We start from the raw sequence: 24,894 nt of genomic DNA on the forward strand, positions 1-24,894 counted from the left end.
TAAAGATTAAGACTGAGAATCAATTACATTATTGTTATTGACATCAAAGAATAACAATATCCTAATGGAATTTCATAGTACGATTCAGTGATTTCTTTCTTTCTTTTTCATTAGATTTCTGTACTAATCGTTTAATTCTGAAAAAAAAAAAAATATATATATATATATATAGTGGTAAGAAAATTGGTCTCTTATTGTTGTGTCATCTCATCATCTTTCATCTTTTATATTTGGGTAAATTTCATGAAATGATACTCCTCCCCAAACTAGGGATAAATGACACTTTCCATTAAGGTTTATATAAATGTCATAGATAACCAATAGTCTTGTAAATTGTAACTTAGTGGCATTATTAGTTCTACTTTACAAGGAGAACCACAATTTGAATCCTCTCTCCTTTATTTTTGTAACTATTGAATTATAGACAAGAAAATGTAACACATAAGTCTATCTTAACAAAATATTCAATTTTTTTTTTTTAAATATCTAAATCTAAATTAGAAGAAATTATACTGTTTTTATGGTTGACCAAGTCACTTGTCTACTATTCTACTAAAAGACTCTCACATGTTTAAAATTGCTTAGTCAATTAAACTAGAGAGAAAATGACACCCCCATTAAATAACACTCTCCCATGACATTTTTATAAAATAGTAGGTTCTAGTAGTTTTCCCGGGATGACTATATTATTTGTCTTTGTGGTCTTTACCTTATATGTGCTTACCAATTGAGAATTGAAGCATAATTAGATTAATAATTAACTTGCCATCAAAATTGATAAATAATAATAATAGATTGATCTCCACTTCATAAGGTAAAGCTTCAATCAATTCACTATATCACATTGTTTCAATCTCACTAAAATAAATTTAATGGAGCTCTCAACAGTCTTAATGCAGTCGATTGTTGCTTTATTAATGCATTTTGGACTCCATTTTCCTTTACTACTAGGCAAAGTGGACACGATAGCTAATAGTGGGGTATGAATTGGAATGATTCTTTTTCACCCAGCTGTATGACATAAACGACAGAGAATTAAAGGAAAAGGCGTTCACTTCAACAACCAAAAAAGGGTAACCATTATATGCATCAAATATTAAAGCATAAAAACATATTATTTGGTTCTGTTAAGTCTATATAAAGAAAATTGACAGACAAACTACGATTTGACTATTGTAGCATTTTCTTTGTGTCACAACATTCCATCCAATATTCACAATCTAGATTGGATTTTGACAAGTAGCCAGGAATTTCCATGTCTATTGAAGAAGAATAGCTAGTAGATATAAACCAAAACCCAAAAGCTATCTACCCCTTAAAAACCTTCCACAGACCTTCAAGACATGCATAGTGATATATTTTTTTGGTTGCAACATGCATGGCGATAGCTATTTGAACCACGTACTTGTGACATTGATGATATACATGTGCCTTGCAAGTTGCAAGAGCCAACCTCCAAATGGGTATTTGGTACATTTACAAATGGTGTTAATAGGGAAAATATCATCATGCCAAACCATGTCATAACAAATATGACATGGGTCTCATGGCATCAAATTACCATCAGCTCCTCTAATGAATAAAGTATATTCCACAAGAAGAAGGCAAATAGTACTCCTAGTTCATGGTGTCATGGCATAAAGAAACAAAATGCCAATGCTAATCAAACTGATTTCTCTATCATGATAGATTTCTATCAATAAATGCACTATCTCTTGCTGATGTTTCCAGTCATTTCTGTTTCAACTATATCTTCTTTTTCTTGCAAGTACCTAAAAAAATTAATATGAAGCGTGTCCCAAGTAAACTGAATATTGTATACAAAAAGGCTTGCTGCTATTACAGTCTAAAAAATCAAGAGTAGTTTGTCATATGCAAGAGGTCTTCCTACAAATTACATTCTAATAAATGAGGTCAGTCTCAATAAGACAGGAGACTGCCCAAACTCCTAAGCAGTAGTCCATTCATATAAAGATTTTAAGAGCAAATATTTCAATGTGTTTGTAGAAAGCTCCTGTCAATCTGATTTGTTTCTTTTTCACCAAATCCAATGCTACTCAAAGTGGGACAGCATAAAAAATTAGACTAATTTTGTGAACGCAAACCTTGAACTAATCTCTTTATCTTACTAGGCATACACCGTAGATCAAGCAAAATACGATGATGAAGAGGATGTATCAGCCAGAACCTGCAAGTACAGCAGAACTAATGATCAAACATTCCAATATAAGGTAGAGTTTTTGGGAAAAGAATATCCCATCAAAGCTACCTCAAGTTGCTCTTCAGTAAACGAATTTTTCTGAATGTCCCATGTATCTGCATGTGTTCTCCGGAACTCTGCGACTGCTTTTGTAACTGTGGATTTCACAGGTGATGGCTCCCCCCCAAAACAAGCCAGTAATATAACATGCTCAGGCAACCAACTGAAACAAAACAGTGAATATTTTTAATTTTACAAGGTAAAAAAAAGTAATACATCATTCTGGGTGTGGGTCAAACAATATCAAAAATCAAAATCTTTTAAAATCCTCAACCAGTGTCCCATCCCTCAAGCAGACCATATCACACAAAATTGAAAGTCATGAGATGATTCCTACAATCTAATCAAGTGCCTCACATTGGACAGTGAACACGCAATCAGTTTAAACATTAGACCTTGGCCAACCCAAGAGCAGTTCAGCTCCTCTTCAATCTGCTAACTTTAAGTCTGGTGTAGTTGATGGCTCTAAGCAGAACATGTCACTACAGTCTGGCGTAGGTGTCTCATTTATCAAATTGCCAATTCTTCAGGCAAAAGCAGGTGCTGACTTATTAACATGTTCAACATTTCTTGTAGTTCTTTCTTTTCTTTTCTTTTCTTTTCTTTTCTTTTTTTTTTTTTTAGGGGGGGGGGTGGGGGGTTGTAATACTACTGTGTTGCATGGACACTGGATTTCAAATATCCATGTAATACCAGTGTACTTTAAGTAGGCGCTATGAACATCTTAAAATGCCCATACAGCAAAATTAATTGAGACACCATCAGATTTAAGCATGCCTTTCACATTTAAAAATAGAAGCATCTAATTATGTCCATATTTGTGCTCTTGTCATTTAACATTTCAAATTGCTAAAGAATTAAAATAATGGCAGATATAGTGGAACTTCAAGTGTATGTATCCAGTAATATAATAACTCCACTTCTGATTGATAATATTATAGTTGGTTTATACGTTTAAACAAATAGAGCATACTATGTGTGCATCTGGCCGTGCATATATGCATAAGTGCATGTATATAAACTTTTATTTGACCGGAAATACACAATGTATGCACCCATTGGTAAAAGGTGGCTCAACTTTATCCTTTCTGGGGCCGCAAAGGACCAAAGAAAAAGGCTGAGTTTAACACATGAATAATTGGGGAACTCATTTCTATAACATTTTCTTCAAACCATTTTACATTTTGCACCATTGCAGATAAAATCTCAAGGTCAGAAAGTAGCACTTAGTTTATTAAATGACCTAAATGTTGACCAACACCTTCTTTAGTCAAAAGTCACACTTTTGTTTCTCACAGAGACAACTTATGAGACAGCAATCTACTAAGTGAAAAAAATTTCCAGCATTTCAGAAGGATGAGGGCATCCATCGTAGTCCTGATTCCTAGGATACTTGTCCAATTAACAATCAAAGTTTACACAGTCATGGGTTCTCAGGATTCAAGTTTGAATTTAAAGACACAAACAGGCCCATATTGGTCGATCATAATGCTTTTTATTTATGTAAATTTTCAACCTTTCTAATAGTATGTTTAATACCAATGGATCTTAACACATGATGCTACCTAAGTCCAACACAATAGCAGCTTCATCAATCATGCATAATGAAACTCGTAACATAGTTCTGCAAACAAATTGTAAGATCAATTTTTTACTATAACATCATAACACACCTGGGCATATCATAAGGGGATGATAATACACAAGCTGTCAAAGCAAGTACAGGACCATGAATAGAGGCTACAGATTGACCACCACTCATATTCCTGCATTTTTTAAATTACCAAACCAAAGATCAGAACATAAAATCACACATGGAATACCTAGTTTTAGAACTTAATACATGAGTAATAAAAAAATGTAGGATGCACACTCTTAAATACATGGATTCATACGTGTACTCACTTATTAATTACATGGGCAAATATGTGTTATAAATATTCATAAATGTCATAAGGCATAAAAATGAGAATTTAAATCCCATCCAAGATATAGCAATGTCATATTTGATGCTGCATACAAAATTTATATGCCAAAAAGATTGCACACATCATTCATACTGATTCCAACTGGTGATAAAATTAACCATCAAGGGAAAATTTAGGTCCTATACACTAAAAGATAAGATCTGATAAATTGTATACACAAAATAATTTTCATTATATGGCTATCCAAAAGAGGAATCATTTAATAAGAGAAGAATTTATAACACATTGCATCATGATTATTAGGGTTCATAGATGAGTTGGCAAATGCTAGTGCCAAAACATACCAGTTTAGATTGCATCAATAGAATTGTGTTAGGATTGAGTCTGTGTAAGAAGCTTCTTGAGGTTGATATACTCAAAGATAGTGAATTTATGATATTTTGCCCGTATATTTTACACCATAATGAATCTTTGGGTAAAACTTGTTTTCTTGGAAAGTAGACATTTGGGCTTCAAAACAAACACAAATTTGACCCAATTTAGATTTGAAATGAGTGAGATATGGCCATTTGAAGTTGACACAACTACACTGTCTCCGAGATTTTGCATGACCCTCGCTAGACTGAAATTGCCACAAATAGTAAACTGACTTTCAACTTTGAAGGTCTAACGACATAACCTAATGATTTCCTATATGAAACAAACCCTTGTCGCACAATTAAGAGCAGAGAGACTGTCATTCTAAGAGCAAACCCTCTTGAGCTTAAACAGTCAGAAACCATCTCCCTTGAGTTTTCTCTTTGTGAGCTCCTTCCAGAGTTTCTCTTAGTGAATTTCTCATTCAAACCACACAAGTTTTTAACCCTTACCAGTGAGTTCACTACTGTATCCCTCCAAAGAGTCCTTTGGATTACCGGAGTTCCAATGGTTGCGGCCAGCTGAGTTCATTCATAGTGGGGATTTCTGTAGAAGAATCCCAAAGTTCTGGGGCTACTATAGTAGGAGGCCAATGGGTTGTTTGTTGAGGTTACATAAAAGTCTAGGACTACAAAGGTTTTGTGAATTTAGACTTAATGTAAATATTTCTTTATAGGGAAATTTCTTACAGGTAGCCATGGAGTGGTTTTTCATTTGAAGAGTTCTTCAAAAAATTTTCATTTCACCACCAAATCCATGTGTGCCTTTTGTTAAAATAATGATTAAATAATTAAATTTATCATTTCCTAATAGCTTAAATTTTGGACAATCGGTAATTTATCACCTTTATTGCTTTTGGATTTTGGTGTTACCGTGGTTGTGCAATCTATCTAATTGTTAACTCTGGACTTAACCAAAAATTAGTTAATTCATAATCCACTGCTTATGATGTAGAATAGACAGCACGTGCCTTCTTAGAGTAACAGGGGCATCGGAAATCACAACACAAGATAAAAGGGGGGTGCCAGTAGAGGGCATCAGGGTGACAGTGTCGGAATTGCATGAAATTTGGCAAGTTGAAGGAAAACGGCATTCTGATCCAAACTCATGACAAGGCCATAAGTGTCACCTAAATTTAGGTAAATTCCTTAGTTAAGGCCCCGAAAACAGTGTTTTTGTTAATTATAGTAATATTTGTTTTTCCTTAATAACTTTCAGTTCAAAAGTCAGAATAAAATTCCGTCTGTTTTGGGACGACCCTTAAGGTCAGTAGTTTATGATTCTGCATTTAACTCAATTTTGCCATTTTTGGTGAATTTCAGTATTTTGTCACCTAATCGCATAATAAGTGTGAATTAGGATTTTAGACGTTTTTCTTAATATTTATATGTTTTGTAGCTGTCAGAGACAAATTAGACTATTATCAATAAACACAGACTTTTGTCAAATTATTTCTTTGGTGGATTTCAATCATCTTCTCCTTGTGGATTCAGGAAACCCCTCGTGAATTCGAGGTTTACCACCAGAAGCTAATAGCTTAGTTTCTGTTCTATCAAGAGAGCATAATGTGTGCTTCCTTCAGGCTTCCGCGACATTAGCTTAGGTTATTGAGGTCTAAATCAGGTTTTTTCAATGATAAAGTTGAAGATTTGAAGGCACTAATAAAACCTATCACGGATAGCACATGCTCCATGGAGCATTCATAATTCTACTAAAATCATTTTTTTAATGTTCCCTTGTTTCAATTTCCATGAAACAAGAACTTTATCAACACAGAGAAATTATATATGAAAGCATGCAGATTGGAATTTAAGGTATACTAAACGCATGCAAGACATGCAGGTCCTAAGACTGAACACACGAAGGCTGCATGCACAATGCATTGTCCCTTGTTGGAGAGGTACATCACATTAATTATAAACTAAAGAAATTCAGAAGCCCAAAAGGTACCTTTGCTTTCTCTTCTCTTGAAAAGCAATTGCATCCTTGTAAGCTCTATCACGGAAATCTCTTACTAGGTCTTCATCCCCATCCTTCATTAAGCCTGCTAGAACTGCTGCAGCATGCTCTCTTACCTAAGCCAGAATTTAAAATATATATATATAAGTTGAAACTTACAAAATCCTATCCCTTGACCAAGGACTCTGGTCTGTTACAAAAGTCATAAGGTCTTCTTAAAAACTAAAAGACTTCCGGCCTTGTGTTCTTCCAAATTCAAATTTAGGTCCATGAGATCAGCATTCTTAATAAATACCACCTCTATCTTTTGTGAAATATCAAATACGAATTCAGGCAAAACAAGGATTATATCACCATATTTCACTTTATTTTTCAATTAATTATTCAGCCTGGAACTTGCCTCCACTTGGATGTCTTTAAGTAGCTTCTCAACAGTTCTCCAGATTTTTTGTTTCTCTGTACGTGAGAGAATGAAAGTGTGCCTGTCAGAAAAGAATGTACAACTTTATTTGCATCCTTGTTATAACAAATATGCCGACTACATATTGCTAGAATTCAGCTAATACAAGTTATCATCTTGTCAAGATAAGAGATCACATGAACCACAATAGGAAGAGCTAATTTAAAATAAATAAATAATGTTAAACCTTCACTTATAATAAAAATGTATGTACAAATGCACATGATAAAAATTAGGACATACTAGAACTGAATTCAATTTAATTTTAACCCTAATGTAATTACAAACACACGGGAAAAAAAGAAGGAAAAAAAAAATGGGCTAGTTCTCTAGAATCAGAGGGCTCATATTATTAGGAATACATGATGTGAAAGAAAACCCTTTATGTACCATACCTATGCATGAAAGTTTGCAGATATGTCAGCGTAGCAGATCTCGTTCGCCAGTTAGAATCATTAGCTGAAGAAAGAATCACAGATACAGCTTCCTGGAGATGGGGTTCCCAGAAAATCCTCCATAGTAGCAATTCAAAAGCTGACTTGGCCAATGCTGACAAATCTTTATTTAATGTTTCCTTCAAAAAGCAAATAACATTCTCAGATTTGGTATTGTGACACCCAATCAAATTGGCATCATGATGCAAACAAAATATTGAAAAGGAAAAAGAACATCTTGAGCGGGTTTTTTCTCTATCAAATTTCTCCTAACTATTAAAATGTGCTTTAAGAGCATGTTAAGTCATACACGTTAAACATCAGAAAGTTCCACAAATTTATATTATGATATGCCTTTTGTGATCATCACAAATGAAATGATTGAAACTGGTTAGTGTAGATAATTACCCCTTGAGAAATCTGTATATAAGGATATCCATGAGGATGAAGATCTATAAGACCAAAAATTATAAATTACAGCAAAAAAATTCTACTTTTGCTTCCATAACATTTATTAATAATTTCACAAGTTTACTGACTGCATAGAGATTGTGAGAGAGACAGGGAATTGAAAAGATGACTAGAGCATCTAATAGCACTCAAATCTGTTATTCTAGGTGCACTCATTTGCAAATGGAAATTCTTCATGATTTAGGAAACAAATATATCAATACCATGAAACTCCTGCCCATAACCGAACAATAATTACTTTCGAACTGTTATAACTTGCATAATGGTCAACTACCCCTATTAGCTGCTCAAGAATAAATTGATAGGGACATATATGAAAGTAGCAGACAACACTATTGAACTTTAGAACCAACAAGAAACCTCAAATGCAGGTTAGTCAAGAAATATGAGGAATCAAATTTCTACTTACCTGCAAAGAAATTACGGGATAAAGAAGTCCCACAATTACATCTAGTAAACATGAAGATCTTCCAGACTTCAAAGATGAGATGATAAAATGGAATAGCTACAAACATTAGGAAAGTAAATATTGATCAATAAAAGATTCTACAATTTAAAGACATTCCATTAGGACTAATTCTTAGAATACATACCGTTTCCATCCATTTCACATCATCTTGTGAATGACCATTCAACTGCACATCTGGAGCACTTATATCTCTTGAAGTCTCCAAAGTGACACTGTGGCTTGCATTTTGAATATTCATTAACACTTGAGAAGCTCGTACTGTTAAAAGCTCAATCCAACTTTCCATAAGTTGGTTATGGACATCATTGTTTCCCCCTTCATGTGAACGATGATTATCAGACAATGCATAAAGCCGAATGTTGGAGCACAATACAGAAAGAGTGACACCTATATTTTCCCTTACCTGTCCCACACAAAAAGGTAAATTCAAAAGCCATGCATCAAAACATGACCAGAAATATAAGCCCTTACATTATTTGCTAAAGAAGGATTGGGAAATAAAAATAAAGTTAACTCCTTTTTTTCACCCATGAATACCGACAGAAATTGTTCCCTTTATTTCTTTTATGTAACTAGATAAAAGACAATAGAGATGAAATGTTTTACCACTTGCCAGAATATAAGTACAATGAAGACACAGAAAAAGGCTAAGATAATTTTTTAAAAACATAGGAGGATCAAACACAGTACTTTATTTGAGTAATCTCCACTTGATCTCTTTTTTGTCTATTGACCATTACCTCAATTTCAAATTCTGGTTTATATTTGTTTCTGCTCTGACTAGAAGATTAAGAAAAGAGAAACAGGTGAATGGTATTATTCCAAGAATGCAGTGCATTTGCACATACAAATCTAGATTTAACATTGGAATTGCTGTGTTTGAGATTTTTCTAATAGAAGTTTAATCAATTTTAGAAATTAAAAATAAAGAAAGGGATATATGGAAGCAACATTTAATCAGAAAAATTGGTGACATATATATAAAAAGATGAATTCTTACTTGGGCAGAGGAATGGCACATATTACCAAGAAGCTCCTCTAGCAGTTTATTGTGGAGTTGTAGTTCACCTGCAGCCATTTTCTGTGGGGATATTTCTATAAGGGAAGCTGATAGAAAAGCATAGCGCTTGGCAACTATGGTGGTAGTTACTTTTGGAGGTAAAGGTGTTGCTAAACAATCTAGGATTTTTTGCCTCAAAAGAGGAACTCTAGTTCCATATCTCCCTTTTCCACTAACAGCATAACGTATACAAGATGCCCACTCAGGTATAGACTCAACTGATTGTGCTAAAATAATATTCTGCAACTGGACCATCATCCAGCTGTCCCATGCTCCTAAAATACCATTGACATCAGAATGTAATATTCCTGCAAATGCCTCAGCAGCGACACACTGCTTAGATCTCTCCTGGGCATTTGCAAACTCCTCCAACGTACTTCTAAGTGCTAATAAAACAGACATGCCACATTCCTGCACTAGCCGTTTAAAAATTCGTGCAAATTTTGAATAAAAGGAATTACTATCTATTAAAGAGATCCAACTAGGAGTACGTGGCCATGAAGCTGAAAAGTCAAAGTAAAAACGAGTAATGGATTTGTCTGTTAGGCTCTGAAAAATAGAATTTCCATTATTTCCTCCTGAAGATGTGCTTTCAGTATCAGTGATTATATGAACAAGAGAGAGACTATTCAATGTCTCATTAAAAAAACCGTCTTCTTGAAAAATTCGAGTCAGAGCTCCTTCAAGGGATGATTTAGTGTTTCCCCATAAATCATCAGAAAAGAGAGGCTGTTCCTCAGCTGAGAATTTGTAAGGAGATTCTTTTAACAGTGTATTTAGAGCTGAGATTGCAAGTATTCTTGTTTGAGGAAGTTGACATTTTAAACTCTTCAAGAAATGACCTGAGAAGGTGTGAAAATGAAAACACATTTAAAAAGTTAGACTAAGACGGTTCAGTTAATCAACTGTGCTAGTGCTCTGAAGAAGAAGAAGAATTTGTGCTGACCAGCAGTATCACTCAGGATTGCTGAAGAGGAATTCAGGTAATTCCTAGATGTCATAGCCAAGAGGAGCAGAACTCTATTAGCCATCAGATTATATCTGACAAAAGCAAAGAAAAAATTAAGCCATATCTAAAAATCTGTACAAATTTAGCATGTAGGAGACTTTAATATCTACAAATGCAATGTGTCCACTAATTGATTGGTGTTTGTATCACACACAAAAATGGTTAAAACAAATAAGAGGAGAGTCAAACAACTTCAGCTCAAGAGAGAAAACATAATTTAACAAAAAAGAAGAAGCAAATTATCAGATATTTACCGCCAATGCAAACTGCTCGAATCAGAACCCAAGGAAACAATCTGTGAAACCAAATTAGCAAAATCTGTTCCATCTATAAGATAATCTGATGTCCTAAAAATGCTTCTAGAAATCCCAGAGAAGTGGATGTTGTATGTGAAAAAAACCTGTTGGCACTCAGATATTAGCATTAAACAACAAGAAAATCACAGCTGCAGATTTTAAATCATCCAATTGATATTTTACCTCATTGATTGCTTTCTGGGCTTCTAGTGACTCATGATGGGAGCTTCAATTAGAAACAGACAATCACAATATGATAATCTTAATAAAGTCAATCAATGAGAAAACAAGGTTTTTTGAAGTTTTAGGTCCAAAAAAAGAGGTTACCTCAAAAGAATCCCACGGATGAATGAACAAAATGATTTTGGATCCTGGAATGAAAGAAAATAAATAAGATAAAAATTACTTTTCAATATCTTTCTTAAGCACATTGTCCTGAGTGACTACCATTGCCAAATGCTTGAAAACTGTTTTTGAGGCAAGGACTGCACAAGAACCTAGCACCACATGTTCAGATGACTTGGAATCCCGTAGGTTCTCAGTAAGTGAGAGAACACACTTTGAAATCATAGATGGCCATCTCTCGATCATCTTTAACAGAGTTTTTCCAGCCAGTCTGAGCACCATATTGAAATTTAAATTAGCTATTATGAAACACTACTGTAAACACACAAAACATTAAGCATGACTTGATAAGAAACCAATGCCATAGAACTAAAATCCAACAAGAGATATATTATTAGTTTAAGAGCAATGTCCATATGATATGTTTGACAAAGGCAATGACATGATAAACAAGTTGAGCACTTGACAGCATTATTCTTTGCTGCTCTGCCACATAATATTAGAGATATTTCTGAGGCTTCTCAATTCTTCATTCTATCAAGAGTTTTAGGCTTCCAACAATGATGGAGCCACCCTCTATCCTTAGGATTGACAACCAGCCAGCCAACCTTCTGACCTCTTAGGCTGCCAGCAGCCCCTTATTTTGACTTCTAATATCTGCCATGTATCCTCTTTAATTACAGCTTTGACTTATGTAACTATTGGCTACTTTATTTCCTAATAGTTAAAGATTATAAATAGGCTAGCTATGTAAGAGTACAATCAGTTTTTGATGTGAATTTAACTTAGTTTCAGACCTGGACAGAAACTTTGTTTCTCGAATTTCTCTGTAATTCCAGCTTTAATTCTTAATTTTAATGCAAGTCTAGTTCAAGTTCTCAACCAATTGATTTTGGTTTCCATCATTTGGTATCAGAGCACAGATCTGGTCCTCTTTTTCCCTACCACTTTGATCATTTGAGCCCTAGATTTCCTTGTATTTCTTTTTTTTTCTCCCTCCATTCAAGTTCCTAGAATTTAGATCTAGGTTCCTTGTGCCAATCAAATCTGTGGCTGTTGCAAATATCACAGATTTTATCACCTGTGCTGTTACTTCTATTTACAATTTTTTTCAAAGATTGTGAAGCTTCTAATGGCTCAAAGAAGGAGAGGAAGGAGAGGTGGATGTTGGGGAAGGAGTTGAAGCCAACCCTCCAGTGGGGAGGAATGTTGGACGGAATCAAAACATAGAGAGAGAAGACGTGATTGCTGAATTAAGGAGACAAGTTGCGGCACTTACAGAGGTGGTGCAGCGTATGCAACCTCCTCATGAGACTACCGACAAGTCCGATGACTCTCATTCTCATTTTGAGAACCCTTTTGGAGCTCCTCCAAGGGGTAGGCCTTATGTGGAAAGAAATGAGCCAAGGCTTGACTACAACTTCAAGGTTGAAATTCCAGAATTTCAAGGGAGTCTCAAACCGGAAGACTTTGTAGATTGGCTTAACACCGTTGAAAGGGTGTTTGATTATTATGAAGTTATAGATGAAAAGAAAGTGAAGCTAGTCGCTATTCGCCTTAAAGGGAGAGCTTCTGCTTGGTGGGAACAATTGCAAATTTCTCGCCAAAGAAGTGGTAAAGTCAAGATCAAGAGTTGGGAGAAGATGAAGAAAAAGCTCCGTGAGCAATTTCTTCCTTTCAACTACACCCAATCACTCTACAAAGACCTACACAACCTTAAGCAAGAGGGAAGTGTAGAGGAGTATACGGAGGCGTTTCACCAACTTGTAGTAAGGGTAGATTTGAATGAAAGTGAAGAACAAATGGTTGCAAGGTATTTGAGTGGATTGAAGCCATCCATCCAAGATGTCCTTAGTCTTCAATCATTGTGGAACGTGTCGAAAGCCTACAACCGGGCTTTACTAGTAGAGAAGCAACAAACTAGGCCAGCTTTAAGGTCTGGACAGTGGGGTTCCAGGTCTGGGCAGGGGATTTCTAGCCATTATAAGCCTGGGAATTCAAGCACAAATGGGAGAGGAGAAACTTCTGGGGTTGAACAGCAGCCAGCAGGTTCTAAATCTGCTATTACAGTCCCAAAACAGTCCCAAACAGCCACTGTTGGCGGGGTAGACAGCAACAGGTGGGTACTTTCAAATGTTTCAAGTGTGGAGAACAGGGGCATCGATCTTCGGATTGTAGGAAGAAGGCTCTTATGTTGGAGGAAGTAAAAGAGCTTGAACATGAAGATGGAGAACCCATCTTTGATCAACCTTCAAATGAGGTTGGTGGTGATTTTGAAGAAGAAGAGGGCTTGACACTTGTGATGAGAAAGACTCTTCTTGCTCCTAAATTCAATTATGAAGAAGATTGGTTGAGAACCAATATTTTTTATACAACTTGCAGCATTGGAGGAAGAGTTTGTAGTATGATCATCGATGGGGCAAGTTGTGAAAATGTGGTCTCTCAAGAGGTGGTTGATAAGTTGAGGCTTGCCACTCAAGATCATCCACATCCTTACAAACTTTCTTGGTTCAAGAAGGGTAATGAGGTGAAAGTAACGAAGCGTTACTTGGTGCCATTTTCTATCCGAAAGAAATATTTTGATGAAGTTTGGTGTGATGTAGTACCAATGGATGCGTGCCATATCCTTCTTGGAAGACCTTGGCAATATGATCGCCAAACGATGCATGATGGGAAGAAGAACACCTATACCTTAAGCAAAGACAATCAGCAATTTACTTTGCTGCCAATGAAGGAAAAGGTGACTTCTAAATCCTCTACAACCTCTTTACTCGCTTCTAAAAGCTTCATTCAAGAAAGTCAAGATAGTGGCTACATTTTGGCATTAATTCCAGTTAACACAATGGCTGGAACTGATGTTCCTAGTGCTGTCACTGAGTTATTACAACAATATGGTGATGTTTTCCCCATGAGTTACCTCCTGACTTGCCTCCTATGCGAGACATTCAACATGCCATTGATTTGGTACCGGGTGCACCCTTCCAAACAAGACAACATATCGTATGGCTCCAAAGGAGAAGGAAGAGTTGAAAAACAAGTTCAAGAACTTCTTGATAGAGGCTACATTCGGGCTAGTATTAGCCCTTGTGCAATACCCGCTCTCTTGACTCCTAAGAAGGATGGCTCTTGGAGGATGTGTGTGGATAGTAGAGCTATCAACAAGATCACAATCAAGTATCGTTTTCCAATTCCTAGATTGGATGACATGCTAGATTGCTTGGCGGGTGCAAAGGTGTTTTCCAAGATTGATTTGCGAAGTGGGTATCATCAAATTAGAATTCGCCCAGGAGATGAATGGAAGACGGCCTTCAAGACACATCATGGATTATTTGAATGGCTTGTTATGCCATTTGGTTTGACAAATGCACCTAGTACTTTCATGAGGGTGATGACACAAATGTTGCAACCACTTTTGGGGTTTGTGTTGTGGTGTATTTTGATGATATTTTGGTGTATAGTCGCTATTTGGAGGATCACTTGGTGCATTTACAGCTTGTGCTTGACATTTTGAGGAGAGAAAAGTTTTATGGTAACATGAAAAAGTGTAGCTTTGGGATGGATAAGTGGTGTTCTTGGGGTATGTTGTGTCTTCCAAAGGAGTGTTCATGGATGAAAACAAGGTTAAGGCAATTGTTGATTGGCCTACACCTTCTAGTGTGCATGAGGTGAGGAGTTTCCATGGTCTTGCTACCTTTTATAGAAGGTTTATTAGCAATTTTAGCACCATTGCAGCACCTCTCACCAATTGTCTCAAACAAAAGTCCTTTTTTGGACTGATGAAGCCCAAGAAAGCTTCCAACTTTTGAAGAGGAAGTTAACCGAACTCCTATCCTTGCCTTGCCCAATTTTGACAAGATATTTGAGCTTAATTGTGATGCATCAGGAATGGGAATTGGGGGTGTCCTTAGCCAAGAAGGGCAGCCCATAGCATTCTTTAGTGAGAAGTTGAATAAAGCAAAACTTAGGTATTCTACCTATGACAAGAAATTCTATGCTATTGTTCAAGCCATCAAGCATTGGAGTTACTATTTGGCCTACAAGGAGTTTATTCTACACACCGATCATGAGGCTTTGAAATATCTCAATAGCCAATCTAATGTGAACAAGAGGCATGCTAAGTGGGTAAGCTTTTTGCAGCAATTCACTTTCTCATTGAAACATCAGTCGGGAATTCTCAACAAAGTGGCTGAAGGGTTGAGTAGGCGGACTAATTTCTTGGTGGAAATGCAAGCTAAGGTTGCTGGTTTTGAAGTTTTCAAGGAGAGTTACCAAGATGACCCACATTTTGGTGATCTATACCAACAATTGCAGCAGGGACAGCAAGCTACCAAATCTGACTTTTGGTTGAAGGATGGATTTCTTTTCAAAGGGCTGAAACTATGTGTGCCTAAATGTTCTCTAAGAGTTGATGATTGTTGAACAGCATAATTTGGGGCATTTTGGCAAATCAAAGACCCTAGAATTCCTTAAACAAGACTACTTTTGGCCAGGAATGACTAAAGATGTTGAGCGGCATGTTCAAAGGTGCCAAGTTTGTCAAAAAGGAAAGGGTACAACCACTAATGCAGGTCTGTATTTACCCCTTCCAGTGCCTAATAAACCATAGGAATATATTAGTATGGATTTTGTTCTTGGCCTTCCGCCTATACAACGAAAGAGTGATTCAATCATGGTGGTAGTGGATCGTTTCTCCAAGATGGCTCACTTCATCCCATGCAAAAAGACTTCAAATGCTTCCAATGTGGCTGCTTTATTTTTCAAAGAAGTTACAAGCTTCATGGTGTTCCCTATCTATTGTTTCCGACAAGGATGCTAAATTTCTTGCTCATTTTTGGCGAACTCTATGGCGCAAGATAGGAACTGAATTAAGCTTTAGCACTTCTTTCCACCCTCAAACGGATGGTCAAACTGAAGTTGTCAACCGGAGTCTTGGAAATCTCTTGAGATGCTTAATTGGAGAAAATCCTAGGAATTGGGAAAGTATCCTTCCCTTGGCTGAATTTGCTTACAACTCTTCTCTTAATCGGACTATTAACACATCTCATTTTTGAAGTTGTGTATGGGAATAAACCTTTGAGTGTCTTAGATTTGGCACCCTTGCCACTTTCTAAGAAGGAGAATGTCAAAGCAACAGAAATGACAGATTTTATGCAATCTGTCCATGCACAAGTCAAGGAGAGAATTGAACATTCCAATGCAAACTACAAAGCTGCTGCTGATATTCACCGAAGGAGACTAATTTTCAAGGAAGGGGACCTGTATGGGTGATTTTGACTAAAGAAAGGTGTCCTCATGGCTCCTATTCCAAGTTGGGAGCAAGGAAAGTAGGTCCATGCAAAGTATTGACTAAAATCAATGACAATGCCTACACAGTCCAACTACCCCCTCACTTAAACATTTCTAGTGCCTTCAATGTGAAGCATTTGAAGCCTTATTTCCAACTAAACTTGAGGGCAAGTTTCCTTTATGGAGGGGAGTATGATGCAGCCACCCTCTATCCTTAGGACTGACAACCAGCCAGCCAACCTTCTGATCTTAGGACTGCCAGCAGCCCCTTATTTTGACTTCTAATATCTGCCATGTATCCTCTTTAATTACAGCTTTGACTTATGACACTGGCTACTTTATTTCCTAATAGTTAAAGATTATAAATAAGCTAGCTATGTAAGAGTACAATCAGTTTTTGATGTGAATTTAACTTAGTTTCAGACCTGGACAGAAACTTTGTTTCTCCAATTTCTCTGTAATTCCAGCTTTAATTCTTAATTTTAATGCAAGTCTAGTTCAAGTTCTCAACCAATTGATTTTGGTTTCCATCAAACAACAGAGTAGAACTTTTATGGATGCCAACATATTGAAGTGATGCAGAAATAGAAACATATTTGAACTGCTACTGCGTGTGAGATTATAATCAGATTAAATTTAGTCAATGGTTTAATTTTCTGCAGATTCTGGCTAAACCCCCCCCCAAAACTCTTAGGACTGTCAACCAGCCACTCTCTACTCCTAAGCCAAAACAACCAGCCACCATTTCTGACCTCTTAGGGCAGGCAGCCTTATTTTGACATCTTAGATCTGCCATATATCCTCATTAATTCAGCTTTGACCTATGTTGTGATAGCCTGACTAGATGTAACTATTAGCTAGCTTATTCCCTAGTAGTTAAAGATTATAAATAGACGTGTTATGTAAGAGTAGAATCAGTTTTTGATGTAACTTTTAACTTAGTTTCAGACCTGGACAGAAACTCTGTTTCTCCAGTTATTTTCTCTATAATTCCAGCTTTGATTCTTAATTTTAATTCAATTCTAATTCAAGTTCTCAATTATTTGATCATGATTTCCATCAAGAAGAGATATACAAATAAGAAAGCTATGATCAACAAACAAAGTGTAAATTCAGGTCAACATGTTTATGATTTTGAATATATTTAGAACTACTGGATGCATTCAACTGAAATGATAAAAATATTAATCAACATGAAAGAAACTGTTTATATCAAGATTTCTGAAAACTAATAATTTTATTATGACAATACTTACACAATTTGCTTATTCAACCACCCTCCCATTGTCTCGTGAAGATGCAAAGGAAGATCCCAATGGTACAAAGTTATGCAAGGCTGGATACCTGCAGGAACAATGCTGTCAATTACGCATTGTTGGTGAAACTAAAGGGAAATCAACTATAAATTAATACCTTTTTCAAGAAGAGCATTTATAAGATTGTTGTAGTAATTAATCCCTTCATCATTGATTTTGGTTCCTAAACCATCTGCAACGATAAGCAAACCATGGAAAAATCCATTAATCATTATAACTAAGCTCAGGCAGCACTGAAAACAAAATGCAACAATGATGAAAGCAATTTTCATAAAACTCAACCTATATGAGGTGAAAACTAGGGCACAATTTCACTTTACCACCCTAAATTATACCCCAACTTACCCTTTGCACCCTAAACTTTCAGAACGCACAGTTAGCACCCTAAACTATAACATGTGTTACACTTTGCACCCCGCCATTAATTTTGCCATTATCTTGGATGGAAAACCAAAGTTTAGGTTGTAAAGTGTAATTGAGAGTATAGTTTAGGGTTATAAAGCGTAATTTCTCATATGTTTCTAAAGGGTTGAGAAGAGGGGCAGTTGGGTCTTTTCACGTGATGCCATCCAAGATAACGGAAGAATTGATGGCATGGTGCAAAGTGTAACATGGGTTATAGTTTAGGGTGCTAATCGTGCATTTTGAAAGTTTAGGGTGCAAAGTGCAAAGTGTAATTTGCCGTATAGTTTAGGGTAGTAAAGTGTAATTTCCACTGAAAACTAATCAGCATGGTTTTTCATGTCAATATTATGGTACAGCATGAAAACCAGGGATTGGAGGTGTCAAAACCACTTATTCCTAAAAGGACAAATTGAAGGGGGAATATACATAGTCATACAACTAGTCTTCATTAAGGGTCTAACATCTTTATTTCAACCATTTAAGTAATGATTGTGCATAAAAGACCAAAAGAAGGCATATATACTTTATAGAAAAATAAATTTCAAGAAAAGCTTCATGTATTAGAAGACATGGCCCTGAACTATACATATATATATATATATATATATGAATATAGGCATAGCATCACCCCTTTTGTGTCAGCCTAAATAATTTTCATGCTATTATCACAAAACTATGCCTCATCTATGACAACCTGATCCAAATGTATCTTACACACAAACAAAAAACATAAAAATGAAAAAGAAAGCACCTAGTCCATATCTATTTCATAAAATCAGAACTTATATAGCAACTGAAATAAGACATCCCCACCAGGGATTTGATGGGTATACAATCTGCATACTTCAATCATCCCCTATTCCATCTATTTTAAGTTTCATCAATACAATTTTTATTACAATTTTTTTATATTTAAAAATAGATGTGCACATTGTGCTAATGTAAAGATATACTAAAAGAGGCCAACTTCAGCCTAAACTTCTATAAAAGAGTCCTACCTGAATTCTTTGCTCAGAAATGTCAACTATAGATATCCCAAATTCTAAATGCTTTAAATTTTAGTCAACTTTTAAAGTCAGCCCATGTAAGTAGAGAAAATTGACAAAATAGTTGTACTTATGTGGAGATTTAATGGGTAGGCTACTTGGACTGTGCTACAGTTTTGTTTTTGAGATCATTGTATGATTGGATGAGAGTGCTAGTACGAGTCCATTAGTCCTCTTTTTTGGATTCTTGATTTTTTGAACTTAAGATTGAAATGGCTAAACCATTGCACACTTCCTGTGTAATTAAGGGTTCTCCATTTTATTTTCACTTAAAAAAACGAAGAAAATTTAACAATTAACTGCCTGTCTCAAATGCTACCACAACATTTGACCGACTCAAGTTGCGTCAAATGCATATGGATGACCCCAGTCTTACAGACTCATTTCATAATATATGAACTAAGCCACCTGCATGCCGTCTGATTGATTCTTTCTTATATTCTGGATTCCCAAATGGATATATCGTGTACATAAATTCCTAATGTAATCCAAATTAGTTCAACTCTGGTTCAACTAAAACTCATACTTCTTGAGACTAAGTGCCAAGGAAGGGATATGGGAAGAAGGGAGGTAAACAACTAGATGAGGACTCAGAAGGAAATAATAATAATTAGTATGTTCCAATCACTGATCATACGTACAACCAAAATACTCTTCCTGAACAGTAATGAAAAAGTATTAATGATAAAATGCATTAAACATTGTAATAAAAGGACATACCAGGGAAGATACGAGACCATGATATGGAAAAGCGATAATATTCGAATCCCAAATTGGCTATAAGTTCAACATCTTCCTGTATATCAGTATTGAATCAAATAATCTAAACCTAGTGCAACTTTAAAACAGAACATAAAAGTAATATGAATCAAATTTGTTTTCCAATATACCAAGGGAAAAGGATCAATGTCCACATACAAGAACTACACACACACAAATTGAAGTAAACTTGATGAGGCCTTAATCCTAACCAAACTTAGGTTGATTCCAAGGATCCTTTTCCAACTGGTTGGGATTAGCTAACATATATCATTGTCCTCCATTCTATCTTATTTAAAGTCACAGTTTACAACTGGTTGGGATTAGCTAACATATATCGGTGTCCTCCATTCTATCTTATTTAAGGTCACAGTTTACATCACAGTTCATATGTGTGTGTGTATATATCACATCCATTTGGCTACTTCCATCTATGTTTGGAAATAGAAAAGATTAAACATTAGTATTGAAAAAAATACAGAAAAACAAGCATCTAGCTAGAGATCAAACTGCTCAGTACTTCCATTTCAAAATCAGGAATGCATTAAAAGGTGATGAAACATGCCAATAAAGCCAAACTGCATAATAATAGATAAAAAATGTTTGAACAGGTGTAATGCACTGAGAAGTTTTAGATGTAGAACTGGGAAATATGCAATGCCATTTGTGAAGGATGATGATTCATATTCCTTTTCTTTTTGATAAGTAAGAAAGATACATATATATATATATATGATGATTCGTATTAATAAATAACAAATTAGTGATAATAGGAAAAAATTATGGAGTTTTATCTAAATCCTCTATAAATCAACAACCATTTAATGAAATACTTTATATCCACACACACACACACAAAAAAAAAAAAAATTATGGCTTATGTGACAGATGTTTCTTCACAGTGTATGGTGTTTCTTTTAGATTTGGAATTGGGATCAAATAAGTCAAATAGCCCACAGGACACATGGTGCATCCACTTGATAATAAAGACAAATCTCAAACTGGCATAATTATGTTATAAGTATCTAAAACGGGGCTAATTACTATAAACGCACTACAAGGGCAATCAACCACAGAGGAATAAAATAACTGTGAGTCACTCAAAACATTGTTACTAACCTTGTATCTATGATATTGATCCACTGCCACATCACCATTGCTTTTGTCAATGATCTTTCCTAACAAAACAAAAGGACGGACAAATAAGTTTCAAAAAATGCAGAAAATAAAATTCATCCACATCAACCCAAAACTTGTCATGGAAGAATTTGTTATAAGCTTGTTAAAAAAAAGAGAGAGAATTACCCTCAGTGTGTGAAAAAGCATCCCAAATACTTGGACCCCTACCACCCTCCTTGTAGGCTCCTTCCACCTACAAAAAAAACAAGGAGACTAAATTAAAAAAGTGTGAGTTTTCCATTATTTATGGAAACTACATTAACCAAAAAAAAAAAAAAAAAACCAGACAAGTTACTTTTCTTATTAACATTTCCAAAAGAAACATTTTGCAAGTTAGAGTTGATATTCATTTAGTTTCACATACTTTAGTTTCCAAGAATGATTGTTCTCTCTCTCTCTCTCTCACACTTTCTCTCTCTCTCTCTCTCTCTCTCTCTCTCTCTTGTGCTATAAAACCTCCATTACATATCAAGGAAACATCACGACGGAGAATACTGTGCATGTACTTGTGTGTTGTGTCCCCTCCTTGGGTAGAAATTATAAGACTCACATGACAAATAAATAAGTAACTGGTCCATCATTCCCCTAAAAAAAATTGTCACTTATTTAAAATTGCTAGATAGAAAATTTTTTTAAACACAAATTAATTACTATCTCAGTAATTTTAAACAAATAATTTTTTTTTAATGAAATAGTTGACAAATAACGTAGTCTCCAGAAAATACTATAATTTCTCCAACTTGGGGGGCTGTAACTTCTATTTCTGCTAAAAATGATGATTTTTCTCCGAGTTGTCCATACCCTTCCTCATACTTGAGAAAGATGATCCTTTTTGTAAGAAAATGGATAACAAAGCTGATTACTTTTTGTAAAATCTACACGAAGACAGTAAAAATGAGCAAATACCCAGATCATAATTTGTCAGAATATAAATAAAAACAAACGAGAAAATGTGACTGAAGAGGTGATGGTAGAAAGAGAACCTGATAGGCAGAAGTGGCCACGCCAAAGAAGAAGTTTGGAGGGAAGTCACTGCGAGACACTTCCTTCTTGTTGGACTCATCACCTTCATATTCCTTCAACAACTCCTTCTTTGCCATTGTTATTGCGACTAAAACAGAGTGAGTGAGTCAGTGAGTTATGAAGAAATAAGTAGGAGAGAGTTGTGGCCACACGTGGCAAAACGGGTCTGATTTTTTTGACCGACCTTACTGACCCAAAAAATACCTTATCCAAATCTAATTTTTTTGAACCGAAATAAAAATGAGCTTATCCGTGACTCGACCTTTTTTTTGCGAGTCAACCTGGTCCGGCCCACAACCTAACTTGAATTTGAACCATTTTTTAAAACTTTTGTTTGTTTGGTAAAAAAATAATAAAATTAAAACAATATTTGTTTAATTGTTTATTGTAAGCTTGAAGGAAGCAATTGAGACATTAACATAATTGCATTCAAATTAATTGAAAGATGAATGGTTAAGCATCCTGTAATAAGTAAAGAGTTTTAGATATCAAATAGCAAAGTACATGCCAAGACAATCTAGTTATAGTAGAGTTAAAAATATAGATTTAAAATTATAGACATGTATGAGAAACATTCACAAGTGTGAAAATAGTGAAACCAAAGTATGAAATTAACATAAATTATGAATGTTTAGACCTATTTTTTTAACAATTTATGTCCAAAATAAATGGTTTTTCAAAATAAATTATGATATTTCCGTGTGTGTGTGTTGCTTAACAATGATAAGATATTCATAAAAGAGATCATATATAAATAAGTAAACAATCAAACTTTAATGTATATCTCAAAATGAAATAGAGTGTCAATCACAATTGATAATAGATTATAAATAAATTTTCAAAATTGTAAATTTCTTATATTTTTTATTCTTTGTCAAATGAGTTATCCAATAAGTCATTCGTAATTTTATTTTATTTTTTGGAATGTTGATTTTGTATAGAAATAAAACTTGTGTATTTTTTTTTTTATGGAAAAAACTTGTGTATTTGTTTTACTTATCTTTGTGTTATTTTGTTTTAGATAACAATGTTAGAATTTGTATAATTTTAAAAATATTGAATAAGTATTAAAAAGTTTAATTGAGTTCATTCTTGATATAAGTGGTGAATTCAAAGTAATACATTTTACATCAAGTAATTTGTTTTATGACTTTTCAAATGACAAATACATGACTGAATGCTCCAGGCTTCAATGGATTAGAAGTTGTTTGAAAGGCTTGAAAAGAAAAAAACACAAAATCAAAGGTGACTGGGGTGAACCGGCTAAGAACCCTCTAATGCTTAAGTTAGTTTTTTCTTATAACTCAAGAATTCCAACTTTTGAGGAAAGGTGGCAACACTTACTTTCGTTTGAAGTGGATGAGTTCTTATATAGTGAGCCTTGGAGTGGTTACTTGATTGGTAACTTTCTTAAACTGCAGGGAAGTTACAAGGTTTAGACCTAACTTCTACAACTGCTATAGAAGTTAGAAGATTTAATCTTATCTTTTATAACTGCTATTAGAAGTTAAGAGTTTAGTGAGAAGTTAAAACGATGAACAAGGATTTCACTTATTCTTCAAAATAGTAGAATGTGGTTCGAATTATAAGCTTTTGCGTATAAATTCATTCTGAAGATTTTTTAAGTGTTGAGGGGTCGTCTAGGTGTTTCTATGCTGGACAACCTTCTTAGATTGGACGAACTCCTTATGTTGGACAACCTTTCTGGATTTGGACAACACCTTGGACAAACTGGATATGGCCCAATTTTTGTAGTTTCTTATATGAACTAGACGACAATTCAAGGACGAACTATACTTGTTTCTCATCCCCATCAGTTTCCCTTGTTTCTCATCCCCATCAGTTTCCCCCTTGTCCTTGTGTTGTTTGTTATTAGAATGCCCTCTTTTTTTTTTCTTTTTCTTTTTTTTGGACATGTGGCCCAATTTGATGTATTTCAATCATGTCGTTTCCTCTTGCAAGAAACATGCCACGTGGCTTCTTATGGTTGGTCCTGTCATTTTCGATGCCAAGCCTCGTTGCCTATAAATAGTAGAATTCCTCTCCTACCCTCTCACATTTCTAAAATTTTCTTCTCTGACATTTGTTGTCCAGCTCCTCGTCTAGAAGTCTTCTTGTGTCCTTAGGCCTTCCTCATTTAGAAACAAGTATTTTCTTCGGCTTCGTCTTTAGGTTTTCCTTTAAGTTTTATCTCAGATGTCTGAAGTTGTAATATCCTCATCTAACGATAGTGATAATAGTGAGACAAACGAGTATCACGACAGTACTAGTGATAATGGTTCCAGTAGTAGCAGTGGCAGTAGGAGTAATAGTAGTAGTAGTGGAGGGAATACTACGGACGAGCAATACACGTCTGAAGTTCCAAGGGTTCCCTTAAAGGTTCTTCAAGAAGTACTTAGAACGAGGGTAGCTTCTGGATCGCAAGCTAGTACCTCCACGAGTGTTCCTTCGTCCACCGCTTTAGATGAGGTAGAAACCGTGTACATCTGTGTTGTAGGCATCCATTCAAAGATGGATGAAAAAAGGCTTATTTCCTTTAGAAGCTAGTATCAAATTCCAAACGACCTTAACCTTAGGTTGGTTGTTCACGGTAAGAGGTGTTGTGACCCTTGTTTTGGAATAGGTGTTTATGAGGCTTATCTCTTAGGGGGACTTAGGTTGCCTCTCAATGCTTTTGCTAGAGAGTTACTTACTAGGTTAGGTTTAGGAGTATGTCAATTTAATCCCAATGCATGGAGATTGGTCGTTTTTATGCAAATTTTGTGGAGGGAG

General features: G+C 35.3%; 3 protein-coding genes across 3 annotated transcripts; 1 reads left to right on the forward strand and 2 right to left on the reverse strand.

The window, feature by feature from the left end:
• Positions 1–1,814: 1,814 nt before the first annotated feature.
• Positions 1,815–11,410, reverse strand: LOC111994055 (proteasome activator subunit 4). The gene is made up of 14 exons (XM_024025914.2): positions 11,211–11,410; positions 11,091–11,134; positions 10,947–10,989; positions 10,722–10,867; positions 10,405–10,499; positions 9,399–10,300; positions 8,523–8,801; positions 8,339–8,434; positions 7,420–7,598; positions 6,965–7,046; positions 6,556–6,680; positions 3,934–4,026; positions 2,270–2,423; positions 1,815–2,188 (listed from the first exon to the last, which is right to left on the reverse strand). The coding sequence occupies exons 1-14, from the start codon at positions 11,388–11,390 to the stop codon at positions 2,147–2,149; spliced, it is 2,460 nt and encodes an 819-aa protein (XP_023881682.1). The 5' UTR covers positions 11,391–11,410; the 3' UTR covers positions 1,815–2,146.
• A 993-nt stretch (positions 11,411–12,403) lies between these two features.
• Positions 12,404–15,527, forward strand: LOC136063732 (uncharacterized). Its single transcript, XM_065764528.1, has 4 exons — positions 12,404–13,227; positions 13,287–14,525; positions 14,567–14,685; positions 14,992–15,527. Exons 1-4 carry the CDS (start codon positions 12,404–12,406, stop codon positions 15,525–15,527), a joined length of 2,718 nt encoding a protein of 905 aa, XP_065620600.1.
• Positions 15,528–17,629: 2,102 nt separating this feature from the next.
• On the reverse strand, positions 17,630–22,245 carry LOC112035862 (beta-glucosidase 42). The gene is made up of 6 exons (XM_024068695.2): positions 22,083–22,245; positions 21,226–21,292; positions 21,040–21,098; positions 19,882–19,957; positions 17,808–17,882; positions 17,630–17,738 (listed from the first exon to the last, which is right to left on the reverse strand). Exons 1-6 carry the CDS (start codon positions 22,197–22,199, stop codon positions 17,647–17,649), a joined length of 486 nt encoding a protein of 161 aa, XP_023924463.1. The 5' UTR covers positions 22,200–22,245; the 3' UTR covers positions 17,630–17,646.
• Positions 22,246–24,894: the final 2,649 nt, after the last annotated feature.

This window comes from Quercus suber, unplaced genomic scaffold (assembly GCF_002906115.3).
Source record: "Quercus suber isolate HL8 unplaced genomic scaffold, Cork oak 2.0 scaffold_567, whole genome shotgun sequence".
NCBI lineage: Eukaryota > Viridiplantae > Streptophyta > Magnoliopsida > Fagales > Fagaceae > Quercus > Quercus suber.

What these genes read in the sequence shown, in the direction of transcription:
- LOC136063732 (XM_065764528.1), top strand. Translation starts at nt 12,404, where the DNA reads ATGCAACCTCCTCATGAGACTACCGACAAGTCCGATGACTCTCATTCT. An exon ending in GGCGGGGTAGACAGCAACAG is followed by an intron (nt 13,228 to 13,286) that starts GTGGGTACTTTC and finishes TTCGGATTGTAG; the next exon opens with GAAGAAGGCTCTTATGTTGG. An exon ending in GGATAAGTGGTGTTCTTGGG is followed by an intron (nt 14,686 to 14,991) that starts GTATGTTGTGTC and finishes GTGATGCATCAG; the next exon opens with GAATGGGAATTGGGGGTGTC.
- LOC111994055 (XM_024025914.2), bottom strand. Translation starts at nt 11,390, where the DNA reads ATGGTGCTCAGACTGGCTGGAAAAACTCTGTTAAAGATGATCGAGAGA. An exon ending in TCGAGCAGTTTGCATTGGCG is followed by an intron (nt 10,500 to 10,721) that starts GTAAATATCTGA and finishes TGCTTTTGTCAG; the next exon opens with ATATAATCTGATGGCTAATA. An exon ending in TTAAAGACATCCAAGTGGAG is followed by an intron (nt 6,681 to 6,964) that starts GCAAGTTCCAGG and finishes ATTCTGGCTTAG; the next exon opens with GTAAGAGAGCATGCTGCAGC.
- LOC112035862 (XM_024068695.2), bottom strand. Translation starts at nt 22,199, where the DNA reads ATGGCAAAGAAGGAGTTGTTGAAGGAATATGAAGGTGATGAGTCCAAC. An exon ending in ATCAATATCATAGATACAAG is followed by an intron (nt 19,958 to 21,039) that starts GTTAGTAACAAT and finishes ACTGATATACAG; the next exon opens with GAAGATGTTGAACTTATAGC. An exon ending in AAATGCTCTTCTTGAAAAAG is followed by an intron (nt 17,739 to 17,807) that starts GTATTAATTTAT and finishes TTGTTCCTGCAG; the next exon opens with GTATCCAGCCTTGCATAACT.